Source organism: Ornithodoros turicata, chromosome 4 (assembly GCF_037126465.1).
Source record: "Ornithodoros turicata isolate Travis chromosome 4, ASM3712646v1, whole genome shotgun sequence".
Lineage (NCBI taxonomy): Eukaryota > Metazoa > Arthropoda > Arachnida > Ixodida > Argasidae > Ornithodoros > Ornithodoros turicata.
This window is the reverse complement of record NC_088204.1, coordinates 36,409,933-36,428,268: the sequence shown is the minus strand read 5'-3', so window position 1 is coordinate 36,428,268 and position 18,336 is coordinate 36,409,933. Positions and strand designations below refer to the sequence as shown.

General features: G+C 45.5%; 2 protein-coding genes across 2 annotated transcripts in view; both read right to left on the bottom strand.

Moving 5' to 3' along the window:
• The window catches only part of LOC135392999 (alpha-1,3-mannosyl-glycoprotein 4-beta-N-acetylglucosaminyltransferase B-like), an 81,025-nt gene that overhangs the window by 50,728 nt on the left and 11,961 nt on the right, over positions 1-18,336 (bottom strand). The gene's annotated exons all lie outside the window — the stretch shown is intronic.
• Positions 1,150-6,196, bottom strand: LOC135390485 (uncharacterized). The gene is made up of 2 exons (XM_064620188.1): positions 5,557-6,196; positions 1,150-1,550 (listed from the first exon to the last, which is right to left on the bottom strand). Exons 1-2 carry the CDS (start codon positions 6,194-6,196, stop codon positions 1,150-1,152), a joined length of 1,041 nt encoding a protein of 346 aa, XP_064476258.1.

The window sequence follows — 18,336 nt, the reverse complement described above, 5'->3', positions numbered from 1 at the left end:
CCCGTAGTTTTTTTATGACTTTTTTCACCCTTTGAGGCCGGTTGGTTACAATGGCGAGGTTGAAAGTTAAAAATGTATGGTCACTTGGACCGTCAAAACAACTTGGAGTAGACAACATGTTAGGTATGTTCGACAAAACAAGGTCTAGTGTGTTGGAGGAAGAACTCGAAACTCTTGTGGGCACCTTAACGAGTTGTTCCAAATTGTAGTATGAACATAAGTTAACAAAATCGCGTGCTAAAGGTGGGAGGTTAACGTTATGTATATTGTCAGCCCAATCAATCTGAGGAAAATTGAAATCACCCATGAGGACCATAGAGGAAGATGGATACATAGTACAAATTGTCCTAAGGTGATCTCCTAACTTTGTTACACATTCACACATGGTCGGTGGGCGGTAACAAACAGCAAGTAATAGACCACAGTTTGGATATGAAAGAGCCCAAACTATTTCTATATGACTATATGAGCCCAAACTATTTCTAAATCACAACGTACGTGAACAGGTACTAATGGAAGGCCATCTCTAAAAGCAAGCAGCACGCCTCCTCCCCTCCGCCCCACTCGGTCATGGCGAATAAAAGTAAAAGTATTTCGTGATCAAGTATGCTATCGTTCAGCCATGTCTCTGCGAGGGCTATAATGTCAGCATTGCAATTATTCACTAAGGAGCACAAGCTGTCACTTTTATTAACAACACTTCGTATGTTTCCCGACAAGACACATAAGTTTTTCAGGGGTCGTCAGGTAGTACGATCGCTACATGTTTTCGCTCGGCTCATGGAGCGTGTAACCGTACCTAAAGAAGATGCTGATTCCGAGCTAGTGGATTTAGGGTTAAGAAGCTGACGCTCTGAGGTTGAATCTTTCCAGATGTACACTTCGTTGTTGATAATTAACTTGTCATAGTTCAGTCGAACTTTACGACCGTTCTTTCGGTCTTCAGAGGCACTTGCCCAAAGATTCTTCCTAACAGCACGGATACGTTTGGGAAAGTCCTCGCTAAGTGAGTACCTTTCAATCTGAAGCAGGACCTCATGACTTCCGACTTCTCAGAAGAGTTATAAAACTTCAATGTCGTTGGTCTCGGCTTGTCACTGCGGACGGAGTTGAGACTATGTATGCGTTCGATGGAGCTAACTTGAACTTTTAAGATGTCTCCAGAGATAGAATCTCTTTAGATAGCAAGTCGTCTTGAGACTCAGATTCCTTTTCCTCAGTACCATATATGATTAGGTTATTCCGACGGGAACGACTCTCGAGATCTTCTACTTTCTGTGATAAGGATGTTACGGTCTGCTCCAAAAGTGTAATACGCGAGAAGGAATCCTGGACGGCAGCTTTCACTGATTCCAGATTTTTTACTTGGGATTCGATCTCTCCGACTGTTTTGGTAGGATCCCTAAGAGAAGCCTCCGTTTGTTTCTGGCTAAGCTGTATGGATTGTAAGAGTTTCCTATCGGAATCCTGGTTGGCCAGTATCTGAGCTAACATCTGTTCCGGAGTAGGCCCCGGATTCTTCTCAACGTCCCCAGATAACATAAGGAAATCTAGAAACATGTCAAGGCATGCAAAAAGCAGGGCAAGAACACTCTGTGGGCACGGCAGGACAACAAGAAAAGGGTCATCGCTCTTGTAGGAATAAGTACATGAGTTGCTGAGACTGATCTGCAGTGCAAAACGGAAAGGTGTATCAGAGACCATGCTTTGTTGCGTGCCGTGCCCACAACTCAGATGATGCCGCAGTTGAAATCCGTTAAGTACACTTGGGAGCATCACGTGGGCGGATGACGTAGCCGATGGAATATACAAGAGGCAGCGTTGTAAATTTTCATCCACCTGAAGCGGAGAAACTGGCTGTGGAATCCAAAGTGGGACGCGGTTCAAATCGGTTGCCGTCGCTAACAGCGGGCTGTTGATAACCAGATAATCAAGGTGATACGTGAGCAGGCCTAAGGACATCATCTGCAGCGCAAAATGGAAAGGTGTATCAGAGACCATGCTTTGTTGCGTGCCGTCCCCACAACAAATTATGTCGCCGATTGGCGGTGTATAAATTTACCGAACTTGAACCACTCAGTCTTGCTTAGCAGTGATATATTTGTTCACCGTTACAGTTGTTACCCGTTGTTTGCACTAATATAATTGGCGGTTAATTCCAAACAGTGTGCATCATGTGTAACTATAGTGTATTTATTCCGATGTGCAACAACAAAGGTAGACCTGACAAACCCTCAATACTATTGTATTTTGCATAATGGAACATGATGCAGGAAATAGACGCGTGTAAGGATCACAGCTAATGTTTGTGCATAGTTTGATTTATTATCGCCATGGAAATAAACAAAAAACACGCAGAGATACATTTGAAAACACGCGTAATAAATATGAGACAGTCCCGTAAGAAAGTATCTGTGTCCTATAACACACGTTTTGCAACATGATATATTTTGTATTTAATTTAATAATTGGGTGTTTACGTCGCGAGACAACTGAGGATATACTTTGTGCAAAGAATCATGGTAACTATCTTACGGCAAGCCGGTTTTCATCACCTACCAAGTTTCCGGTAAAAGGGTACACTTTTTATCAACTAAAGACAAGAGACGTTTGAGTTTGATTACACAAAAAAAAAAACGGAATATGTTAAATTCATCACCTGACGAATTCTGCTTCTCCCACAAACTAAATGAAATGAAAGGAAAAAGAAAAATGAAAATATAAAAATATCGCCTTCCAGGTCACCGAACTCTACATGCACATGAGTATCCACAGGCCGACCGCTGTGGCGTCGCTCATGATCTCTGTTGTCTCACGACGTAAACCCCCAATTATTATTATTAAATGCATAGCTACATCCCCTAGAACTCAACTGAGATGCGAGAAATTAACACGAACGGGGAACTCGTGCCTAGAATGCGGTCCTAAAATACAGATCCCATATCACTGCTCACTTGCAAGCGCAAGTGAGCGCTTGCAAGTTGACAAGCGCTGATAACGCCGCATCTCTCTTCTTGAGTTCCCATACACCCAGCATCTTGATTATATCGAAGGTTCTATTGTCCTAGCGGTCTAGAGCAGACTTGAATGTAGCTCTTTGGGATGCATACATTATGCAGTGCATAACGATGTATTCCGTGTTTTCCACAGATGCACACACAAGACAGTTTGCTGAACTATCCCTGCCCACTTCATGGAGAAAATGTTCACCATACGGAACGTTAAGGTGAAACAGATGCGGAAGTGTTTGTATAGGTTGCGGTATGCTGGATGGAACACGGAATTCCAGCTCCCGGTCAATCTGATCAAGCAAGGGTGGCCGTCTGTCGACTGTAACCATTGCCTTCTGCATATGTTTCTGTCAGCAATTTTACATGTGTTTCACACCTGACCGGAAATATGTCACAAAGTAGGATGTCGTGAAGCTTATGGAATGTCTCTGTCCCTGAACAGGACACTTCTTTATTTATAGATATGGTGTCGTCTAGTTGAACAACCCATGGTTACAGCAGTGATTTCCCCAGAAATCTACTGCTGGGGGGGGGGAGCTCTCAAGGGGTGATGGGTATGCCTGGTGAAGGTTCCACTTACGGAATTTTTCTTAGACTCGGAAAGAATCATGGCACGGTGACATATCTGCAGAGATTTCCCGTTTTATTTGTACATGTTATTACGTTAGACCACAGTATATTAAATACAGATTCATTATGACACGCATTTCAGCAAGATGCATAGTCACACGACCGACAAAGAAAAAAGACTAGCTCCTTGTCTCACGAAGCTCAATGAACACCTAGCAACCAGCGGTGAAAACCTTAGACGAAAAAAAGCAGAATACCTCGCTCGATTGAGTTGGGCACAAAATGGTTCTTGATGATCCACATTGAGTTTGCGTGCCCGCACGCATTTTTGCTCGTATATGCGCGCAATATATGCATCGAACAGCCACTTTCAAATGGTTTTGGACAAATGCATGGTACGATCATCTGCATGACTGTGGCCCTAGAGCCAGGGCCGGTGCTAGGGGTGTGCGGGGCCTGAGGCAAAGGCACATCGCGGGGTCTGTTTCACACGATTAAGTGCATACTTGATGTTTAAAAAAAAAGCAATCCCTGATTGAGGGCTTCGTGCGTGGGGCCTATGCGTGCGCCGGGCCTAAGCCGGTCGCCTTACACGTTTACGCCCCCTATCGCCGGCCCTGCTAACAGCCTACGTTTGACAGTACAGGATGTAATTCGCTGCGCCGGACTCACTACCAGAACGTGTTGGTAGCTGAGCTAGTGGTGGCACCTGAAAAATTTCAGGGGGGTGTTGCAAAAATGCATGGAGGGTGTACACACCTCCCCCCCCCCTGGGGAGGGTTTGGCAGCGGGCGGTATGACATAGCCAAGAAAGGCGAGGACTACATTCTCGTAGAAAGCGGACCAAACAACTATTACAGTCAAGTTCAGTACACAATGCTGTACACTCAGAAAAAACTGTGCTTCTTCTATGTGTGGTCAGTAGCAACTGTAGTACTTGCAAGGGTACCTTGCAGTGATGTAAGAAAAACAACTCCAAGGCTAAAGAAGTTTTATTTTGGAAGTATATTACCACGGCTTGAGGAAATGAGCCGGGAAGGTACACTGGACATGGACTTGGAGTACCGGCAGCTGTCACAGATGTAAAGATATCACGGGAACTGAGAAATTGAAATGTTCTTCCAGGTACACAGTAAAGTTCAACTATACAGTTCAATGACTGAAGTGTTTTATTCATGCTTCATGTGCAGTCTTCCCCCATTGTTGCTCCTGTGTGCCTGTTAATTCAGCAATAAGGGGTGACTTAAAGTTACACAGTCCTGCACACACAAAAATCATCATATCGATTGTCTTTTTACATTTGATGCCAAGGGATGACTTAAATATTCGATAGGTTTTCATTCGGTTGATGGCCCTCTCAACATGGATTCTAACGGATGCAATCCGTCGGGTTCTGGTGACCTCCTCTTCAGACAGCTGTGCCTTGCCTTGAGGGGGTACAAACACAGTATTTCACCCGATGTGGCCAAGAAAAAAAGTATTAAAAATTCTACTTGTCTGAAGACTATGGGGTCAATGCTCGGGGGAGATTTTGCCATGACTTCTTAGCACTTTTATGAAATTTAATTTGTAAGAAATTGTATTTTCCCAATTGAACTCCAAAGTTTGCCAAGTCCGCCTCACACTATTTTTCAGGAAAAAAGCACATCCCGGATTTCACTACTACAACGGTAATAGCCGGGGAAAAATTGTATTGCTATTTGGTACTGGGCTCAGTTACTTTTTTTGCCAAGTACTCGGTAGGTTAACTAACACTTTTGGTATTGGTTAGCAAGCCTCAGCTTGGCACTGTGAGACCATGTACAGCGTAACGTCATTAACCAGGTATTATGGCTTGAATAATCACAAGAAATTAAAAATTCAAATATTAAATGTCAGACCACCTAATGGAATGGAAAGTTTGAGATAAGCGAAGCTGTTGCATGAATTAGCAGCAATATCACAATGACACTTCGCACATTCAGCATCCACCTACCTCTTGTGAAGGCTGGGACATTTAGCTTCACCCCTTCGGCTGCCAGGTAAGGGTCCAGTGTAAAGCCCCTCTCAGCCATGATTTCATCATTTCGTGCGAAGTACTCTAGAATTCCACAATCCTTCACAATGAACTTATCAGAGGCCTGACCTCCATATGCTTTGGACACATACATTATAAAGCCGTTTGGCGCAATAACAATCAAAAACTTAAGTATGTTATGTGCCTTATAGGAACTGTACGTTTGTGCCCTGGCCATTTGTTTCTTTGGTCTCTGGAGGAAAACTTCTGTGCAGTCTAGAATGCACCTGGTGTTCTCGTAACCGCTCTGAATGAATGAGTCTGGCATGCTGCTTTGTATCCCTGACTTCGGCAGCCAAACCACGGAGTATGTCATAATTTCATTCAGTGACTTCAGGACACTGTTGAATATCTTGCAAACAGACGATGGAGATATAGAAAACCGCCAAGCAAGATCTCGGTACAAAGTCCCCAGTCTGAGGCGCATCAATGCAAGCACTAACTGGTCCTCCAATGGCAATTGTGAGAGGGGCCGAAATGATTGTTCGAGGCATAGAAGGATCTTCTGAAACACTTCCTCTGACAGTCCTGTGTAAAACAGAATGTCAGAAGTCGACATCCGAGACCTCACGGATGAATCGAGAGTTGCCAAGTTCAGTGGCAAGCTGTATGCATGGGCCGCTAAGGCTAGATCCTCCCACTGTGTGGCTGACGTCACGGTTGCGATCCTGAATGAACACAGATGATTTCTGTGTTAACTATATTTCTATATTGCCTGTGCTGCTAAAGACAATAACTACTAAATATACTTGCAGAGTCATTGTCTGTCTGTGTTTCAACAGAAGTTGTTGGCACAGATGGAAATACATGAAATTTTTGTGATGTGCCAGGTCCACCGGTGTTGCAGTGCTGCACTTCAGGGGGACTCTTTTCTGCACTAGAGCCACACTTCAAGAAGTGAAAGTATGAGAAAACATGCTATCAGTAACTGCACGTCGGACAGCAAGGTTGTGGTGTGTGAAGCAAGCTGTGTATGGATAATGCTATTATGTAAATATTGCTCAAGAAACGAATTAGTGATATGCACCTCATCCCTGCTATCTGCTGCAACCTGCACCAAGTCCATGCCGGGAAACGAAGTAGCAATAGGCATCTGATCCCTGCTATCTGCTGCACCTTCCACAAAGTCCATGCCGGGAACTGTTCTTGGTTGCGTTTCGTCGGAACGAACCTAACAACGATTTTCAGAGAAGTCACTGACAAATGTATGATTAGGAGAGAGATATTCCAGTGCTTAGGCTTACGAAATCTGCCAGGGTGTTCAAACACCGGGTAAAGACAAGAACTACTAAAGCTACTTGCAGAGTCATTGTCTGTCTGTGTTTCAACAGAAGTTGTTGGCACAGATGGAACTACATGAAATATTTGTGCTGTGCCAGGTTCACCGGTGTTGCAGTGCTGCACTTCAGGGGGACTCCTTTCTGCACTAGAGTCACACTTCAAGAAGAAGTGAAAGTAAGAGAAAACTTGCTATCGGTAACTGCACGTCGGACAGCAAGGTTGTGCTGTGTGAACCAAGCTGTGTAGGGACAGTGCTATTATGTAAATATTGCTCAAGAAACGAAGTAGTGATATGCACCTCATCCCTGCCATCTGCTGCAACCTCTACCAAGTCCATGCCGGGAAACGAAGTAGTGATAGGCACCTCATCCCTGCTATCTGCTGCAACCTGTACCAAGTCCATGCCGGGAAACGAAGTAGTGATAGGCACCTCATCCCTGCTATCTGCTGCGACCTGCATCAAGTCTATGCCGGGAAACGAAGTAGTGATAGGCACCTCATCCCTGCTATCTGCTGCACCCTGCACCAAGTCTATGCCGGGAACTGTTCTTGGTTGCGTTTCGTCGGGACGAACCTAACAACGATTTTCAAAGTCACTGAGAAATGTATCATGAGGAGAGAGATATTCCAGTGCTTAGGCTTACGAAATCTGACAGGGTGTTCAAACACCGGGTAATCTCAACAGTACTTTTCACGGTCTCACAATTGAAACCCAACGTGATTCCGGTTACTCACTTTTCGTTTTTTTTCTCGGCAGGTAGGGTTGCCTTAGAATGCGCCGTCGACCGACCTTCATCTGAGATATGCATGAAGCATGTGAGACATTGCTTAATAAGGCGAAACAATCGCATTGTAAACTCCCAGAGAGACGCACCTTTCTTTCATAGCCAAGGTTGATCATCGGCGTCGGGTTCCTCTCTGTTCTTCTTCCATCGACAAAGTGTTCAGAGCACACGCGAGATGACTGTGAGGGCGTAAAATCCTTTCTGTTTACGCATGCTATCCACTGCCGACGCTCCTCATCGTCATGCGGAAATCTGTGCAGGTGAAACAGTTTGCAACCGCAATGCCCGCGCTGCTGGCCGTGCACTTCACAGACTTCATTCTCCAGTATTTTTCGTTTCCGGTAGTTGTTCGTGCATCCGAAGATGACACAGTGGTTACCCGTCGATCGTAGATTAGTTGACATAGCACTAGTATGCAGGGAAACGCATTAGGACAACTGTATCACGACGTCAACGTACGCAGTTAACACCGGAACACAGCCGCTCGGAAGTCAGGAGGGGTGTTCGCACATTCCAGAGAGGAGGGAAGCGCTTGGCGCGCTGCGAGCATGCTGGGGACGAGTCTTGGTTGGAAAACGGTGTATACGTCTGGAATAGCGAAACTAACCGACCGCTAGAACCAGTCTCTGTGCCCAATGCCAGTGAGGGCCCAATTACACGCTCTAAATCATCCCGTCAATCGATACCTCCATGACAAAGCCGTCCTGAGAGTTTTACACTGGTGAATGCCAACGCGCGTAGCATTGTAAACAAAATGGAACACTTGGAGAGTATTGTTTTGCAGCACAACCCTGATGTTATTGGAGTCACGGAAACATGGCTAAGACTTGACATAGATGATTGTGAAATAACTCCTTATATTCTGTTCCGCAAAGACCAGGCATCACGAGGAGGTGGTGGTCCTCTTTTTGTAAAGGATTGTATACGATGTGCCTGGAAAGATGACATTGAAGGTGTTGAGTCAGGTTGGTGTCATGTACAATCTTCTGGTGCTTCAAATTGTTGTTGGTGCTGTGTACGTCCCCCCGGCTGCAGCTGCTGACTACTTGTGTAATATAAATGATTACATGTGCTGCTACCTACCGCCACACTGTAAAATTTTGCTCACTGGGGATTTCAATATGCCTAACATAAACTGGGACAACCACTCCGGTGGTACACTCTGTCAGACTGCCTCAGACTATTTCATTGATATTGCCTATTGTCATAATCTCCTACAACTAGACAAGAACTCTACTCAAACGCAAGCAGGATATCGGTCTATCCTTGACTTGGTTTTCGCAAATGACAGATTTCGGGCAGACTGCACTTTCTCTGAGGTTGTAACTGGTATTTCTGATCACGACATGGTTATCTTAAAATCAACAACAGGGCCATTACAAAGAAATCATGCCGAGAACCGTAAAGTTTACAATTTCAATAGGGCAAACTATACCGCTATCATTGACATATTGGCATTTGATTATGTCCCCTTTGTTAGCCAGCCGTTTCTGTTGATAATATCTGGGTGTCGTTTATGCAGAAGGTAATGTGAATATTAGACGCCCATGTGCCGAAAAAAGTACTCGGGAAACGTAAAGTAAATCCTTGGGTAAGTCGTGAAATCATCCATTTGAAAAGACGTATCTGTAGGTGTAGAAGAGAAAGGAAAAATAAATTTTCAACTAATCTTAATGATCGACTCTCAGACCTGAGTAGACAGCTCAGAAACAAATTAGTGGAGGCCAAAGCTCGTTTCTATAAAACCACTCCCGTAAACTTCACGAACACATACCCTAAGGCCTCCTGGCGACATATTGTCCTAAGTAAAAACCGCATTACGTCTGTTCTAATTAATGGTGAAGCTGTTGGTACCACCACCACTGCTGCGGAAGCATTTAAGGACTACTACTTCTCAGTATTTACAAATGATAACGGAACGCTGCCCGTTTTCAATGCCTCTAGTTGTACTTCTTATCTTGGTTCCTCTGACATAACGGAGGATGGCGTTTTCAACCTTTTACTAGAACTTGATATCAGAAAGTCTACGGGACCTGACAGCATTCCAAATACCTTCCTCAAGCGCGATGGAGAGTGGGTATCGAAGTACTTGTGCATTATTTTTAAGACGTCGCTCTCCACTGGAATCATTCCATTAGATTGGAAAATTGCATGTGTTGTTCCAGTTCACAAATCTGCTGATACGCGACTGGTACAGACCAATATCGCTTACCAGCACATGTTGTAAGACACTGGAGCATATTCTAGCCTCACACATTATGTCTTTCCTGGAAACCAACAACATTCTTTCTACTACACAACATGGCTTTCGGAGAGGTCTCAACTGTGTCTCAATTAATCGAACTAACTCATGACTTGTCATCAGTTATTGGTCATGGCGGCCAAACGGACTTGATATTTTTAGACTTCTCTAAGGCATTCGACAGGGTGTCTCACGCAAAACTTTTGCACAAGATAAAACGTATGTTTGACAAATTTTAACATGGCTTGAGGCGTATACCTGACAGGACTTTCGCAATATGTAAAGCTATCTGACGGCGAATCTGAAATGTTGAGGGTTCCCTCTGGCGTTCGCCAAGGATCCGTTCTGGGTCCTCTTCTATTTCTGTGTCATGGTGTATCTATAAAGCTATATGCAGATAATACAGTGATATACACTGAAGTGAAATCGGTGCCAAATTGCCAAATTAGACTGAATAAAGTGTCTCGCTTACATTGAAAACTGGTGTGAACAATGGCAAATGTGGTTCAATGCAACGAAAACTGTAATGATGACCGTTACCAATAGAAAGGTAAAGCACCTGTCGTGACGACGATGCCGACGCAACGGGGCCAGCCTCATCAACATCGCTACTGCGCGCGCAAAACGCTCGGCAGTTAGTTCCGTTAAGCGCACAGCCCAGACGAGCCGGTCGCGCTGGTCGCGAAATAAAACCGCTCTCCTCTTACGTCGGCTAGGCCTCATTCTACTCCCTAGGGAGGGACGAACTCAAATAGCCCAAATGGGGTGGTTTTTGGGATGTCTTCGGGAGCTACAGGGATTTGATGATACGCGCGTACAAGATCGATTTTTGAGAAGCAGGTTGCACCATGTAGGTTGGCTGCAAAGTCTCGGAGATTGGGCAGCGGATAACGGCCTGGGATGGTTACTTTGTTCAGGGCTCTATAATCGCCACACGGGCGCCAATCTCCGGTCCTTTTCGGAACGAGGTGGAGTGGAGACGCACAAGTGCTGGATGACGGTCGAATGAATCAGCGGTCCAGCATATGTTGAAATTCCTGTAGAGCGACGCGAAGCTTCTCACGAGCGAGGCGGCGAGCTCGAGCTTATACCGGAGGCCCTGTCGTGGCAATGTAATGCTGGACGCCGTGCTTGAGTGGGCGTTCGGTGTTGGGGGACGGCGCGAGGTTTGGGAAACTTCAGACGATAGCTTCAAATCTAGATTTGGGAGCTGGGCGGACCAGTACGGGACTTAGCAGAGATGGAGAAGACGGAATGCCTACACTGTAAGGTTCGTCTGAGTGTCCAAAAGGCGGCGTCGGCTCATGTCGACGAGAAGGCAAAAATGTGCCAAAAAATCCAATGATGGGATGCTTAACCTGGGCAACAAGAAACACTCATCGAAAGTTTCGACTGAGACCAATGTCAAGGGTACCCAAGCGCTCGCCGTATGTGGGGATGGGACAGCCGTTGGCGGCTTCGAGGGTCCATGCGATGCATCGTTTCTTGTCGCCGGGTGCAGAAGGAACAACGCTAACTTCAGCGCCGGTATCGACGAGATACCGGACGCCTGTGAATCGGTCGATGAAAAGAGATGGGCGGCGACAAGGGGTCCCAACAGAGCTGGTCACCATCAGTTGTTGGATGGTCCGTTTCCCGCAAACGAACATGGTGGGGTGCACTTGCGAGCATGGTTGCCAAAGGTAGCGTGGTACCAGCAGAAGTTGCTGTTGGGATCGGACGGCCTTGAACGACTGCGCGTGCGTACATAAATTGGGCTGCGGGAGCGGGGATTTCGAAGGCTGGTTGTGACAAGATCGGTGAGCTTTTCGAGATCCGCACGTAACTTTGCCAGCTCGGACTGCTCGCTGGATATAGACGACAATGCCGGAGCTGACATGGGCAAGGACATGTTGTCCATAATTTTGTCGGCCAACTGTGCCAAGGCTTCTAGGGTAATGCCTTCAGAGCTGGTCAGTATCAAGCGAACGTTGGATGGGAGTCGTTGCAAGAAAAGCTCGCGCACGATGGATGCATCGAGAGATGTCGCGCGATCGCCCAGAAGTTGTTGCATGCGCCTAAGGAGCTGCGACGGTTTTTGATCGCCTAATTCTTCCGAAGTAATCAGTTGCTGAAGGCGTCGTTGTTCAGAGGCTGTTGTCCTGCGGAAAAGCTCCTCTGGGTAGTTTCATTTTAAATCGAACAACGTTTGAAAGTAGTATTTTTTAATTCGCCCAGAAAATTATATGTTAGAGGACAGTTCAAACGACGCAAATCGCGCCACGTGCGATGCTCGTGCGTGTAGTAGTTTCCGCGTAGGAGAGGGGGAAAGCCGGAGGCTGCTTGGGCGCGCTTTCTTCTGGACCGACTTTGACGGGATCCAGCACCGCTGACTTTATGCCGAGGAACTGGAGGATTTTTGTGATTATAGGCTGCACAATGGACACTGTCGACAGCCACCCCCAGAACTCTGAGAGCCACAGATTTTCTCTTAAAAAATGCCAAACTTGGCGTAAACGTTCAAAAAGACCAAACTTTGTTGCCAATTTTCTTCATGACGGAACGTCTGAGAACATCGAGCTTAGTGCCATTCGATAGGACGTTGAAGGAGCTTTCGTGCTGTATAAAATTCATTTTTCTCAGCCCAGTTGTTTCTGCGTCATTATCTTGAGAATCACACATGGTAGGCGAAAATTGCCAATGTTGCATCTCAATTTTCTCAAAAATGCCATCTTCGATTTCCTTGATTATTTTTCAAAAGGTGGCGTCATGTCTCTACTTTAGACGCCAAGTGAGACAATCTTTTATTTTTGCCTGGGAGACGCGCAGCGAGTTTGTTTTGTCAGGCAGGGTGCACGAGGCTGCGGCCTTGCGCGACCCACCCACGAGGACGCGACCTTCTACCTCTTCTTTGCTACATGTGTCCCGCTGACGGAGAAATCAATGACCACACTGCGTGAGCTTGTTGTAGTGTCCGCGGAGCATCACTTTACGTTTACCCAATGGTCTCTCAGTTCCGTCAGGCTCATTCAAACCGTGGGAGAGTACATGAGTTACCTGTGCGCCCTTGACGAGAAGCCCCAGAGCGACGAACATACCGACAAAGCAGTGAGAAGGAACGAAGCGCCTCGTAGAGATCTTTATCCACTGGTAACATCTTAGCTTTTGTTTCAGGTTGCCGCCAGTCCCCCAGGCAGTGTGAAAGGCACATCCTTTTCATTGGTAAAAGAACGAAAACCGAAAGTTTCGAAAAACGTAAAATGTGCCCATTGCGAGACCCCTGCAGGTGGTGGCTGCCACCATTGGATTAGCATCATCCGATAGCTTTACACATGACCTTTCACATGATATAAAGTGACTGGGTTCAAGCGCATTCTTTGTCCGCCTAGTATCGCAAAACCACGAGTGGTACGCGAAAATTTAGCATGTTCGATCTTAATTATTTCTAAAAAGCCGGAATATTTTTCACGATTTATTCCACAGGGGCAGAATTATGCCGGTACTTTGCGCTGCTGGTAAAGTACCTTTTCTCTTTTTGATTGAGACGTAGGTTTACCTTTCCGCGGAGCGATTTTTCCACACAAAGGCGCTCTTCGTATGTTTACGAGCGCGTTTTGCTTCGTAGTCTTTGCTTTGTAATTTAATGCCCAGATGTTGCATTATGTACTTATTTTGCACTTATGGTACGTATGTTTATTTTTTCCTTTGGAGACGCAGGGCAATATTTTCGTGGGCGACTTGAACTTGCTATTACGCATGGGAGTCGCACGCACGAGCGCATAATCACTATTCTCCCGCACATGTGCTTGGGGCAATACACATACGCACGCTATGAGGCTGTCGTGCGAGTTAATATTAAGAAGGCAGAACTACGGCCACAGGGGACAGAAAGTTACAACATCTGAGAATACAAACTTGTGGTCGCGTGGTTGCAGTCGCCTCTTAGCTTGGGCGCAATAAGTGATAGTTCCGAAGGTGTGCATGCTCTCTTTAATTGGTTTTATGCTGCGTAGCGTTATTTCGGAACCACGACTGAGTGGTACAAAACCCGTAAGACCGCTGTGATGACAGTTGCTGCTTTCAAGTATAACACGTTCGCCCTCACCGGGATATGTCAGTGTCACCGTGGGAATCAAAATTTCCGACAGCACAACGCACAACTAAAATCCCTCGTTTCCGGTAGCCGTAGGTACCTTAAACCCTCGGTGTGGGCTTCAGTAGTCCTTCTGGCATCCATGCGCTTGAACCCATTCACCTTATATCATGTGAAACGACATGTGTAGAGCTATCGGATGATGCTAATCCAATGGTGGCAGCCACCACCTGCAGGGGTCTCGCAATAGGCACATTTTACGTTTTTCGAAACTTCCGTTTTTCGTTCTTTTACCAATGAAAAGGATGTGACTTTCACACTTCCTGGGGGATTGGCGGCAACCTGAAACAAAAGCTAAGATGTTACCTAGAGTCACTAAATAAGCCAGTGGATAAAGATCTCTACGAAGCGCTTCGTTTTTTCTCACTGCTTTGTCGGCATGTTCGTCGAACTGGGGCTTCTCGTCAAGGGCGCACAGGCAACTCATGTACTCTCCCACGGTTTGAATGAGCCTGACGGAACTGGGAGGCCATTGGGTAAACGTAAAGTGATGCTCTGGGGACACTACAACAAGCTCACGTCGAGACTGGGAGGTACCTTGTAGGTGCCTTGGGAGGTACCTGTGTCAGCGGGACACTTGTAGCAAAGAAGAGGTTGAAGGTCTCGTGCTCGTGGGTGGGGCGCGCAAGGCCGCAGCCTCGTGCACCTTGCCTGACAAAAGAAATCGCTGCGCGTCTCTCAGGCAAAAATAAAAGATTGTCTCACTTGGCCTCTAAAGTAGAGACATGATGCCAACTTTTGAAAAATAACCAAGGAAATCGAAGATGGCATTTTTGAGAAAACTGAGATGCAACATTGGCAATTTTCGCCTCCCATGTGTGATTCTCAAGCTAATAACACAGAAACAACTGGGCTGAGAAAAATGGCACGAAACCTCTTTCAATGTCCTATCGAATGGCACTAAGCTCGATGTTCTCAGCGTTTCCGTCATGAAGCAAATTGGTAACAAAGTTTGGCCTTTTTGAACGTTTACGCCAAGTTTGGCATTTTTTAACAGAAAATCTGTGGCTGTCAGAGTTCTGTGGGTGACTGTCGACAGTGTCAATGGTGCAGCCTATAATCACAAAAAACCTCCAGTTCGTAGACATAAAATTAGCGGTGCTAGATCCCGTCAAAGTCGGTCCAGCAGAAAGCGTGCTCAAGCAGCATCAGACTTTTCCCCTCTCCTACGCGGAAACTACTACATGCACGAGCGTCGCACGTGGCGCAATTTGCGTCGTTTGAGCTGTCCTCTAACATATATTTTTTCTGGGCGAATTAAAAGAATACGACTTTCACACGTTGATCGATTTAAAATGAAACTACCCCTCTTTGAGTCTGTCGTACGGGAACTGACGTGGGAGGAGTCATAATAATGTCGCGAACTTCTGTGGCCTCATCGGGGACAACGCTGTCACAACATAATGGAATTTGCTGAGCTGGCTGACGATTCCACGGGTTGCAGATTGTGACTCAATGTGGGCAAACCACAGAGCAGGGTAGGCGGGCCAGTATGGGGGAATCTTCATGGAAACTGCGCTGAGACGAGATGCAGAAGAGTCACCTGAACTGGTGTTTTCCATGACGAGGTGGTAGCGGCTGTGCGAGATGTTCGAAACTAAAATGATGACGTTACCCATAGAAGGGTAAAGCACCTGTCGTGACGACGATGCCGACGCAACGCGGCCAGTCTCGTCAACATCGCTACCGGGCATCGTATTTCCAAACCCGCTCCTGTACAACGGATTGCTGCCGCCGCCGCCTCCAGTTAGCGCGCCGGCGGCGGTACACTGCGTATTCCGGCGGCGGCAGAAAATGTCATGGCGGCCGCGGTTAGGAGCGTGTTACTGGACAGCTAATGAGTGAGAAGTAAATGATAGACGTGTTTAGGTGTCTTTGGATGGCATTAATCAATGTACAAGTCCTTCGGACATTTATGTGCCTTGCTTTTGAGAACGTGGGACCACGGATAGTCAACGTTTTCAGTGAAAGTGACGACGTGCTGCTGCTTCGTGCCTCCGGTTTGCGATGGCATGAATGCCCATTGTCGTTCAAATTATTTTGAGAAACATAGCGCGAACAGTGAAAAACCGAATTTAGGTTAAAGCTTTGTTGTGTTTAAGCACCTTCGATGGACTGTGTAGCAGTAAGAGAAATAACCCTTGTCTTGTCAATCGCGTCGTAACGTTCTTTACTGCGGTTATTCATAGTGACCAGTCTCTGTGGAGTTGTTGATGAGGAACGTTGGAATTCAATTATTAAGGAAATAAACCGTCGTTGAATTATGACGTGGTCATGGCGTACTTGCCAAAACAGCAAGACGTCGTGCACGTACTGAAGTCTGTACCGTGGTGACGTAAACACAACAGTTAAGTGTGTACGGATACGTTTCGAACAGCCTGCAGATTACCTTTAGTGCCCTGATATACAAAACACAATGGTTTGGTTACATGGCAGTGGCTGACATTAGAAAACCCACTTGTTCAGAGGTTCCAGGAAGCGGGGCAAATGGTCACAATTGTTGAAGTTCATATAAATCAGAAGCAAGTATTAAACAACAAAATGAGCGTATGCACCACACTTATAATGCAGCGTGCAACTTTTTTGTTTGCACATTGACATTGCGCGTAGATAATAAAAATATACTGTAGTGGCAAGATAGGGAGAAGGCTGTTCAAGCTTTGGAGGGTGTGTGCGATAAGGTTTCGGTACCAAAACGAATGTTCAGTTACTAACACAACGACTTTATTTCAGTTACTATGATATGCATGTAGACCAAGCAAGTAATTCACTCTGCAACATATAGTGATTTTATGGAAAAGACACAGCTGTGCAACATTGCAATATCAGTCTGTCAGCACTTTAGATTGTGGAAGCTGGCATACGTTAGGAAACATGGTGAAGTGACGAAGACAAAGATGACACATTACTTATCTGACATGAATAAGTTATGCATTTTTTTCATAGCACGGTAGCGCATGCTGTTTTTTACAGGACTGCAGTGCTCTTGGAATTGTAAACACAGCATCCTGTGGCACTTAAACCTCAATTTACATGCATACATGTACGTGATGTAAGGAAGTAGCGACATGATGGTTTGAGTATGACCAAGATGAGGTCAAGTGAGTGTGAACACAGGTACTGGATTTTTAATATTTTTTTTTATTTAACCCCTACGCCGTCTACATATTCGCTGTCGGTGCGCCATATGTGCTCTGCAGTTCCGGGCCGAAACTACCACATACACATTGACTATGACTACATTGTCTGCAACGCTTTCACCATTGGAACACCCTTCGTTGCCATCACTCCAGATTGGCTGTAACAACTTTTCATTGGCCTTGTCTTGCACCCCAACAAGTGGACTGTCACTGCCGCTCTCCTCGGTTTTTCTCAGAATCTCGGGACTCGTGAACTGCATGTGCCGTTGTTCTCGTGTCTCTTTCCTTCTTTCTTTTTTACCTTTTCCTTCTTTTTCTTTTCAGTTCTTTTTTCTTTTTTGGAATAGCAAGTCGGCTCTTTGCCTGGCTAACTTTTCGTATCTATTTGCTTAATAAAGATACGCCCCCTCCCCCTACAGCCTTGACCAGTAACATGTAGACCTAGAGGTTTGTTTGCCCACTGTATCACTTCTTTCCTGGATAATAACCTGAGCATGGATTTACACGAATATACACGTATGTTCGTTTTGCTCATACTCAAGCTTGTTTCGTCAGGGGTTTCGTCCAGTACCTAGACTGCGTTTATCTACTGAACTTTTGCGTAACTCCTTTATGCTAGTTTATCAATCACAAACGCCTTAGCTCCACGATTTATACCTGTGGTGCAAGTATCCATTGCTGTGTTCTGCAGAACGAATGCGGCTTTATTTTACATATTATCCCTAACAAAATACTCACTTTTCTTTAAAAAAAAAGGATTTTGGTGCATTACTTTTGTACCACAAACAATGCAAAACAGTGCACATATTAAGGATTTTTACTGCATATTTCGAAGATTTTCATTGCATAGTTGCATGCATATTTTGGCAGTGTTTAGTGCACATTGGTTCATGCTCTAATAACAACAACAAGGATCAGTGTTGGGTGTAACTCATTACTGTAAAGCTACTTCTCTGTATTCAGAGAGCTGACTATATTATGGGTCCCCTTGTATACTTTTAATCTAATTCGTTGATTTTGAGTTACGGTAACTTCTTGAAGAATTTGTTCCTTCTTTAGGTTATTTTGTCAAAGTAACTTGGGGTAAGTTCCAAGCTCCTTTTGAGCCCCAACATTTCC